At 49.3% G+C, this 10077-nt stretch overlaps 2 protein-coding genes across 3 annotated transcripts in view; one reads left to right on the top strand and one right to left on the bottom strand.

The window, feature by feature from the left end:
• Nucleotides 1-4849, top strand: part of dyrk1b (dual-specificity tyrosine-(Y)-phosphorylation regulated kinase 1B) — a 32640-nt gene extending 27791 nt beyond the window's left edge. The window contains exons 10-11 of one of the 2 annotated variants that reach the window (XM_048620515.1): nt 858-961; nt 2964-4849. In XM_048620515.1, coding sequence (XP_048476472.1) covers nt 858-961; nt 2964-3479 — 620 coding nt within the window. In that variant the 3' untranslated portion in view covers nt 3480-4849. The remainder of the gene's footprint in view (nt 1-857; nt 962-2963) is intronic. The other variant, XM_048620516.1, reaches the window with a different exon arrangement.
• A 1239-nt stretch (nt 4850-6088) lies between these two features.
• Nucleotides 6089-10077, bottom strand: part of lin37 (lin-37 DREAM MuvB core complex component) — a 43888-nt gene continuing 39899 nt past the window's right edge. Inside the window, exons 4-7 of the mRNA XM_048620518.1 lie at nt 9467-9633; nt 8231-8377; nt 7880-7953; nt 6089-7345 (exon numbers count right to left, since the gene is read on the bottom strand). Coding sequence (XP_048476475.1) covers nt 7264-7345; nt 7880-7953; nt 8231-8377; nt 9467-9622 — 459 coding nt within the window. The 5' untranslated portion in view covers nt 9623-9633 and the 3' untranslated portion in view covers nt 6089-7263. The remainder of the gene's footprint in view (nt 7346-7879; nt 7954-8230; nt 8378-9466; nt 9634-10077) is intronic.

The raw sequence follows: 10077 nt of genomic DNA on the forward strand, positions 1-10077 counted from the left end.
TGTAACACTGGGGTACAGTACCGGTGGGGATGGGTCTGTCACTGTATAACACTGGGGTACAGTACCGGTGGGGGACAGGTCTGTCCCTGTATAACACTGGGGTACAGTACTGGGTGGGGGACAGGTCTGTCGCTGTATAACACTGGGGTACAGTACCGGTGGGGACGGGTCTGTCGCTGTATAACACTGGGGTACAGTACCGGTGGGGGACAGGTCTGTCACTGTATAACACTGGGGTACAGTACTGGGTGGGGGACAGGTCTGTCACTGTATAACACTGGGGTACAGTACCGGTGGGGACGGGTCTGTCGCTGTATGACACTGGGGTACAGTACCGGTGGGGGACAGGTCTGTCACTGTATAACACTGGGGTACAGTACCGGTGGGGACGGGTCTGTCGCTGTATAACACTGGGGTACAGTACCGGTGGGGACGGGTCTGTCACTGTATGACAGTGGGGTACATTTACTGTCATTTGGATGTGTTATGTCTTCATCTACAGTACTTATGTTTTTTTAATTGTCACACTGCACTGGTCCACAGTTGTTTTGTTGAATGATGAATTTTGATTTGGTGACACATTTCTTTTTGAGATCGTTGATTAATGGTGCTGTGACGGTGGGTTTTGGTTGTCTTCCTTGGCCAGTTTAACATTTGGTTTTTCTTGCTGCTTTTTTTGTGGTGTTAGTGTTGGCTGGATAGGCTGTACATTTGTGCTGTGTCTGTGCTAGGCTTTTCTGTTTTATTGTCACCTGTCCTCCTCTCTTTCTCTTCTGTCTCTCCCTGTGCTCCCTCCCCCCATGTGTACCTGCCCCTGGGCGTCTCCTCTGCTAACTATTCACCATTCCTACTCCCAGGTGGTTCCAGTGGGTCTTCAGGTGACAACCAGAATCAACATTACACCAACCGTTACTTCAACCGCACCGAGGCTCAAACAGACTATGAAATGCACAGTCCACAGGTACGGAGTCTCCGAACCTCTTGGCTCAGTGACCTAGCCTTCAATCAGTGCATGGTGGGTGGAGTGGTAGGCTGATGGGCCATTGACAAATGGTCCCTTTACAAACCCCTGGCCTGCACAGCACGTCTGCCACAGCGAAGATTTGCCAGCAGTTTGCAGCGTGGCCTTGGAGCCTGAAGCAGAGAAGCCTATGACAAACCATTCACATCTTCTGCAAGTTCCAGCATTCCCTCCCTCTCTTCCTCCCTCCCTCCGTAGGTGCTGTCGTTTGGAAGTGACTCTGAATGGAAACAGAGACAACACACAGAGGTCTTTATTGAGTTGTACATTCTGAAGACCAGCTGGCCAGGGTCCTGGATCCCAGAGAACGTCCATCTTTTTCATCTTGTTTGTAAATGCAGATTCCGAAATATGTGTGTGTTTTCATTCTGTTTCTGTGTGTGTGTGTTTTCTCTGTGTTTATCTGTGTGTGTCTCTGCATATGTGTATGTAATTCTCCTTGTGTTCATTAATGTCTCTGTCTTGCTGTGTGTGTGTCTCTCTGTCTCTCTTACTATATGTGTGTGTCTCTGTCTAGATGGACATGTATGTATGTTGGTTCCTGCTTGTTTGGTCATCTTTTCTCTCTTCCCCTTCATTCCCTCCCATCCTGACCTTTATGCCTTCGTGTGTGTGTGTCTGTTAAATTTGACTCATTCTCCTCCTATTTCTGCTGTGGCTAACTGCCTGTTCCCTCTGTGGCAGTAGTGATGGTGTGCTGTCCTGATGGCCGGCTTCTTGGGGCTGTGTTTGAATTGCTGGATCCCTCGGAGAATGTGGGGAGAGTGGGTTTTCAGGATCTATGTTTGAATTGAATCACTGTCTCTGCAGCAGCATCGGGAATGTTCAAAAGCAATGCTTTCCATTCATGCTTTCAACCCGCGCTGCATGCTTTCAGTACCAGTGAAGTACGGCAGTGGGAATACACACACATACACTACATCCCCATCCAAACTGCTCTGCTGGCACCAACCAAGAACAAACTCCCTTGAACATCAGACAATGTCCTGGGCGTGTGGATTGCTATTGAAGGTTCTCGCTGTTTCTCACCCCAGTCCCTTGCATTCAGCTCCAGAACAGGGCCAGCCTCTGTGCCTCCAGCTTTAAGACGGAGGTGATAGTGGGAAACTGGAAAGACTGCAGCTCAGGGTGAATGGGCTGTCAGGGTGCTCATGATAGAGTCAGCTCCCTGACTTCCTCCAATTGTGTGAAGTCAGTGAGTGCAGCCCCTTGGCCAGGCAGAAGCATGTTCTCCCCCTCCAACCCCCCAACACTGCCGCATGTGGTGTACACTGACTGGGGAATGGGCTGCAACAGGACCCGATAACTGAGCGGTTTACCAGGCTGCAGGGTCATCACTGTCTGGAGGTTTTCTCTACCCAATGCCATTAGCACTTACAGACTGGCCCTGCCTGCTGCTTCTCCCTTGAGATGAAACAATGACCTTATTGAGGACTCTAGCAGTAATTAAGGGATTTGTGAAACTATATATTCTCTGGAAGGAGAGGAGATTGCAGAACAAGGGCAGTCGAGATACAGTTCAGCCTTGATTTGATTGAATGGGGGTGGGGTGAGTGATCAGGCAGGAGAGCTGAATTGCCATATTGTGGAGGATGATCCATCACTCTTCACTGGGCAACATTTGCACATTAAGTACAGAATATCCTCCGTCTGTCGGGATCACTGGATTGTGATCAGGAGCAGGAGCCCTGGCTGATTTCCCACCTCTGTCTCTCTCTCTCTCTCTAACCTGCGATCAGTGGGCAGGGACCCTGAGCTGAGAGCCCTGGCTCCTGCCCTGGTCCTGAGCTGACAGCAGTGAGTGGGATTTAAGACCAGAGCTGCCTGGGGCTGGGGTACTGTGTCCATCCGCGTAGTATTTTTTTGTTGTTGGTGACAGGCTGCTGCGTGTTAACCCAAAGGGACCGTGAGCTCTGATGTTGCTGTTTTTTTGTGTTTGCAGGTTCCACGGCCACCTTCGGTGCACCATCAGCAGCTGCGGCTGTGGAGCAACGGCGACACACCAGCCAACAGCAGCAGCCTGTACCCAGCACTGCCCCCTCACCCCGCGACTGGCTCTCAACAGCAGCACCTCCAAGGTAATGAGGAACATCGCCTGTACCGCCTCGGGACTGCCAGAGTGGCGATGCCTCTTCAGCAGCGCCACTACCATCACCACCATCGCCACCTGCTGTCTGGCTCCCCGCCCCTGGTACCTGAAGCTGCCTCCTCAGCCCACACCGCCTTCCTCCTCCTCTCCCCCCAGAGTCCGGACTCCACCCAGCGAGGATCCTCAGGCTTGCACCTTCGGACTAGGACTGCCTTGCCTGGGCACAGCCTTTACCCTCCCGCAGTGCCCCCAGGCCCTGATATTGACAGCCTGCCGAGGGCTCCAAACCAGCATCGCTACAGGCCTGAGCCAGACAGCACGCCCATGATGGGCTTCTGCTCCCCACAAAGTTCTGCAGCCACTTCCTGATGATAACTTGACACAGAAAAGAAAGTAAAATCTATATATTATATACAAATGGAAATGAATAAAAGCCATAATGTTGATCAAGTGCTGCATGGGTCAGGGGTGGCAGCAGATGGAATTGGGTTGGGGGGCGCTGAGGGTCCCTGAATATTTCATTGCAACCTTCTAATCTGAGCTCAACTGTAATTGTAAAATTGTTTTATTTATTTAATAGTCTGTGCCAGAGCTTCAACGGGCTGTTTTGTTTTATTTTTAAGCTTGAGGTAATCGTGGAGTTCTGCTCTGTGTCTCCAGGAGCAGTTTCCTTTGCTGTTTCTCTCAGTCATTTCCCCCCTCCCACCCTACCACATCCCTTCCTTACTCTGTCTCTGTCTCTCTCATTCTTATATTCTCACCCTCTATCTTGCCCTCATGCTGTAGCTCTCTGTCTCATGCTCCTTTCCGCGCTCACACTTTGCTTCTTGCTTTTCTGATCCCACTGTTAGCTTTCACTCTTTATAAATACTGATGCAAGGTGACTTGATTGAAGTGATGTGACCGTGCAGATAGGCAGTCTTCTGGAATCCTTTAGCCTCTGTCGCCATGCATCCTCCCTTTCCTTTGCTTCCTGAGTAGTCAGCAAAATCCATATTGTTGGCAGGATTCATACATTCAGGGTGCACGCACTATCTCTGTCCCTCGTTCCATCTCACTCTTCTATCCTCCTACTCACCCTTCTATTTGTCCCTTGCACCCCTGGCCTCTGTTTCCGCTCAATCCTCCTGTGATCACTCTTTTCTCCACACCTCCCTGTGGCACATGCTCATCCTTCCTGTAGGTTCCCGAGTCTGGCATCACACTGACTGCTGGTTCCTTTGTGAGAATCAATTTGGTGTGCGTGTGCATGTGAGAGCTCCTGCTGGTAACACAGCTCAACTCTCTAGGTCTTTTGGAGACTGCTGAATGTCACATTCTCTGTTTTCCCCCTTTCTTCCTATTTTGAGGTGTGGGACAAAGTAGGGGAGACTTTGAATAACAGTCGTAGTGTTCAGTGTTAACAGCACCCAGCCATCTCTGGCCTTCACTCTATTCCCCACACACACTCTCTGCGATTGTAACTGAGAAAAAGACTCTGGGAGATGGAGTTTCAAATTAATTAGGGGAGACGTGAGAAAGCATTAATTTCAGAGCATAGTGACAATTAGCCTTTTATCTTTTTTTTAATTTATTGCACCAAAGACTGTCTTGAGGTATCACTGGGAAATGTCTGAAGAGGTGGGGAGGGTGGGGATGGGTTAATGTGTACAGGATTTTAGATTTGTCTTTTAAAATGTCTTTTTTTTTTTCCCTAACACTGTTTTAAAAATATATAAAATTGCCAGTGATTGATTGTATATCTTGTCAGCCATTGCTAAGGGGCCCAGCCCATCTGATAATGGACGATTGTGTGACTGTACTTGTGGGTCTGAGGCAGCGGTGTCTGTCAGTGAGTGAGTGAGTGAGTGCACGCGCAAGCTGAGGGAGTTTGGTTGAGAGAGGCAGGGGAGGTTGTGTGGTGAGTCTGCGTGGGACGTGTATTTGAGAGGCACGGTTGGGGGGTATTGGCAGTGTCACAAACGGTGAACATTTTTCTCAGACTGTGCACCAGCATTCATAGAGCGTAATGGATAGAGGTCATAACAGATTGCCTTCTACACGCCTCATCCCTGTGAGGCCATTGCTTCAACATTCTGGTCTCCAGTCAGCTTCTTGAGAGTATCAACCAGTAACCCAAGGACAGCACTGCTGCTAATCGTAGAGGGAGTGCCACACGCTTGGAGGGTCAGTGCTGAGGGAGTGCTGTGCTGTCGTATGTCCTGCCTTTCATTTGTGATATTAAACAAAGGCTTCTGCTGTTCTGTTTGGGCATAAAAGATTGAACTGTCACTATTTGGAGGAGAGGAAAGCACGAGGGGAGTTCTCCCCTGGGGCTGCTATTCATTCCTAAACCAACATCACTAAAATAAATAGATAAACTGGGTCTTTCTCACATTACTTGTTGTGAGAGCTTGCTATTTTTCCTATAACACGCATACAGCACTGGTGGGGGACAGGTCTGTCGCTGTATAACAACGGGGTACAGTACCGGTGGGGGCAGGCCTGTCACAAAGGTTAGGGGTGGGTTGATTGTTATATCACCCTAGCGTGGTGCTGTGTGCAGTACAGAGCTAGCAATGCTGCTATTCTCGCTGGATAAAATGCAATGTGACAACATCTGCCATCATTGAGGAGGTATATACACAAAATACCACTGGAACCAGGAGGGAGGGTAAAAGAGTAATAAACAGGGGTGAATGTGTAACAGACAATAGTTTGGGAAAGGTGCCATGAATAACAGAACCTGCTGTGTGTGCAGAAAGGTAGCAGAGAACTGGCAGGAATGCAAAAAAGGAACGAGGAGGGGTGACAGTGATGAGGAACAGGAACTCTGGCTGATTCCCTGTCTCTCTCTAAGCTAGGGGTCACTGGACAGTCCCTAGCAGAGCAGGAAGCTCTGCCTCATGTCTCACTCAGGAGTAAATTGTCTGGCTGGTTTGAAGGGTGACTATTTATTTTGGACCACATTGTACAGACCTGAACAAATGAAGCAGACCTAATTGAAAGCACTTTTTTAATTTTCTCTTGCAGCAATGTTATATTTGTAAATATAAATTTGAGACACCAGTCAGAAGTCCGAGCTCCAAACTGCTAGGGTCAAATGGTGTGTTTATTCTGACCCATGTGCTTGTGTCCCAGGCCTGGCTCGAAGAATTAGTGTGAAAGGGGGTACCATATTTGCTCTGTTTGGACCCTACCGTGTGTTCATAATGCCAAGGCTGTTGGAGGGCCTGGAGTGTGGCAACGCCAATTACTAATGTCACAGAATGGCCTGCAGTCCAATCCTGGACGGTTCAACCATAAACATCAATGCACACGCACAGACATGCGTACACAAAGGGCAGCAACAGGTATAGCAAAGACTTATATCCTCGCACACAGGCCATCTATACAAACATTGTCATACACAGACAAAATCCGAAAGAACTGCAGACGCTGTAAATCAGAAACAAAAACAGAAGTTGCTGGAAAAGCTTAGCTGGTCTGGCAGCATCTGTGAAGAGAAGTCAGAGTTAATGTTTCGAGTCCAGTGACCCTTCCTCAGAACTTCCTCAATTCCGAGGAAGGGTCACTAGACCCGAAACGTTAACTCTGATTTCTCTTCACAGATGCTGCCAGGCCTGCTGAGCTTTTCCAGCAGCTTCTGTTTATGTTTCTGACATATATAGCCAGTTGAACAGTCACAATTGCACATACATAGCAATATGTGTACAGAGACCCACAGGAACATGTACACGTGGGAATGTATACACCTATTAAAGTCGATTGCTCGCCCATAAAAGACGAGGTGAGACGAGCAGATCCATAACAATCAACTCAGCTGCAACAGCAAGGCCACATCGTGTCTCCATGAGGAGCTGGCAGTTGGTTATCCCAGAGCCCACAGCGTGCCCAGCTCCTCCCAGTTCAGCCAGGAGCCAACAACCCACAGCAAGCAAGAGGTGACTAACGTAGCTGCTTCCTGTGACTCAGAACCTAGGCCAAGAAAACAAAGCTTGTGGGGAGGCATAAACAGAGTGCCGAAAACAACTGTGGCCATCTCCAATCTGGGCCAATAGGAAAGACAACAGTCCCTCAGGCCTCGCTCCTTGAACTGGGCAGATAACGGAAAATGAAGGCATTGCAACTGCAATACCTGGTCACAAGCAGGGACAGGAGGTCCTGGGAGCCCTCACTGACGCTCAAACATTTCCTTCAGGATCTTCATGCTGTCCCTGTAACGATACTGGTTCCGGTGAGATGCTTCTCTCCACCTACAGAAAGACAACACAGGAAGGTCAGGCATGTCAAGACCAACTGGGGGCTGTTCACATCGAATTCAGGTCCACAGTTAAACAAAAAAGCAGTTACACATATTGTGAAAATGATCAGGGTCCACTGGAATTCTGTACTGTGGGAGTGAACGGGAAGGGGTTTGGGTCCATTTGGACGGTGTAGAGTGGGAGTGAACGGGAAGGGGTTTGGGTCCATTGGGACGGTGTAGAGTGGGAGTGACGGGAAGGGGTTTGGGTCCATTGGGACGGTGTAGAGCAGGACTGAACAGGAAGGGGTTTGGGTCCATTGGGAAGGTGTAGAGTGGGAGTGAACGGGAAGGGGTTTGGGTCCATTGGGACAGTGTAGAGTAGATGTGAAAAGGAAGGGGTTTGAGTCCATTGGGGTTGAAGTATGGGAGTGATTGGGTGAGGGAGTGGGAAAGAGGGTGTGCTTGTTCAAGTGAGATCTGGATGGGTGGTGTGCAATGGACAGCTCTGGATGAGGAACTGACAGCTTGAAATGGTCCAGCTCACCTCTGTCGAATCTTCTTCCAGCGATCCATGTGGTTATAGAGTAAGGTGGGCACCCCAGGAGCATTATTGCGACTCTGAAAGGGAACAGAGAAAGACTTATTGGGTTACAGAGACCCCCGTCCCGTTCCTGTGTCGGGGAGGCTCACAGACACAGACCCCCGCCCCGTCACCGTGTGGGGGAGTCACAGACACAGACCCCCCATCCGTCACCGTGTGGGGGGCTGGGGGGGAGTCACAGACACAGACCCCCGCCCCGTCACCGTGTGGGGGCAGGGGGGAGACACAGACACAGACCCAGACCCCCGCCCCGTCACCATGTGGGGAATTGCTGCATAGCTGGCTGTGGGTTACCATGCTGATATCAAGTTGTTTCTCTGTGGGAGGCAGTGGTGATGGAACACGGAGATTGATCGGATGTCCACGTGTGTTCAGTGAGCAGGGAGTTGGCACGGGCAGTCTGTAAATATCCTGACACTTTCCATTCATCACCTCTGCAACCTGTTAAAACAGAAAACATAAATCACTGCTCAGACAGGGAGAGATCCTGGTAAACATTTGTGTTCCCCATCAATGACCTTCCCTCCATCATAAGGTCAGAAGTGGGGATGTTCACCGATGATAGTACAATGTTCAGCACCATTCGTGACTCCTCAGATACTGAAGCAGTCCGTGTTCAAATGGACAATGCCCAGGCTTGAGCTGACAAGTGCCAAGTAACATTCACGCCACACAAATATCAGGCTATGACCATCATCAATAAGAGTCAATCTCATCTTCGCCCTTGACATTCAATGGTGTTACCATCACTGAATTCTCCATTATCCACATCTAGAGGGGGTTACCATTGACCAGAAACTCAACTGGACTCACCACATAAACACAGCAGCTACAAAAGCAGGTCAGAGGCTGGGAATCCTGCAGCGAGTAACTCCCCTCCTGACTCCCCCCAAAGCCTGTCCCACCATTGACAAGGCACAAGTCAGGAGTGTGACGGAATACTCCCTACTTGCCCTGAATGGGGGCAGCTCCAACAACACTCAAGAAGCTCAACGCTGTCCAGGATAAAGCAGGATGCACAAACATCCTGCTCCCTCCACCAGTGCTCAGTAGCAGCAGCGTGTACTATCTAAAGGATGCACTGTAGAAATTCACCAAAGATCCTCAGACAGCACCTTCCAAACACACAACCACTTTCATCTAGAAGGACAGGGGCAGCAGATACATGGGAACACCACCCCCTGGAAGTTTCCCTCCGAGCCACTCACCATCCTTCAGTATCACTAGGTCAAAATCCTGGAATTCCCTCCCCAAGAGACATTGTGGGTCAAACTGCAGCACACAGACTGTGGCGGTTCAAGAAGGCATCTCACCCCCACCTTCTCAAGGACAAGGACTTGTAAACATGTGAGTACATGTGACAATAAAGCTAATTCTTGAATTAGGAAAGAGTTGTCAGCATGGCTACATACCAAGAATGAAAAATGAACTTCGGTGAATGACTTTCAGAACTCCACACTGGTTCCCCCTTATCTACCCTCATACTTAGATCCTCAAGAAAACTCATGTTGGTGTGAGACAGCTCCTCACCTCCTCATCCTCCAGTGCTGCAGGTGGTTGGGGACTCGGGCTGTGAGCTCCTTCCCGGAGGCTGGGGTTGTTCCTCATCCAAGCTCGGCAGATGGGGTAAAGAGGTGTATTCTCATTAAACTGAGCCAGGTCAACACTCCGGTCAAACAGCTTCATAGTATAGGCATCTACAGAACACAGCACAGCATCTCAGTCTCCAAGAGTCTGGGCAACATCCAGTTACAGGTCTTCACCATTACAGACCTTCATTATAACCCTCCACAGCCAAACAATTCATCTGGTTGTAGTGATTCTCCATGAGAATGCCTCATTCCAGCCCAGCATAACCCTGTCAATTCCACACTCTCATCACAGCTCGTTTCCCAGCACAGATCCATGTTAAAGCACATTCCACTTCCCTCTCTCTTACAGCCAACAAATCACAATCCAGCATCATCAACTCCATTATTTCCCATTACAATCCATTACAGACCAATCCCATGTCAATTCCATCACATTACACACTCCATAACATCTTTTTCCAGCCACAAATTACTGAGATTCTTAATTCATATGAGGTACACGCTCCAGATTAAATCTCACTCCAGTCCCAGTCTCCATGCTCCAGATTA

Source organism: Rhincodon typus, chromosome 47 (assembly GCF_021869965.1).
Source record: "Rhincodon typus isolate 14 chromosome 47, sRhiTyp1.1, whole genome shotgun sequence".
Classification (NCBI taxonomy): Eukaryota; Metazoa; Chordata; class Chondrichthyes; order Orectolobiformes; family Rhincodontidae; genus Rhincodon; species Rhincodon typus.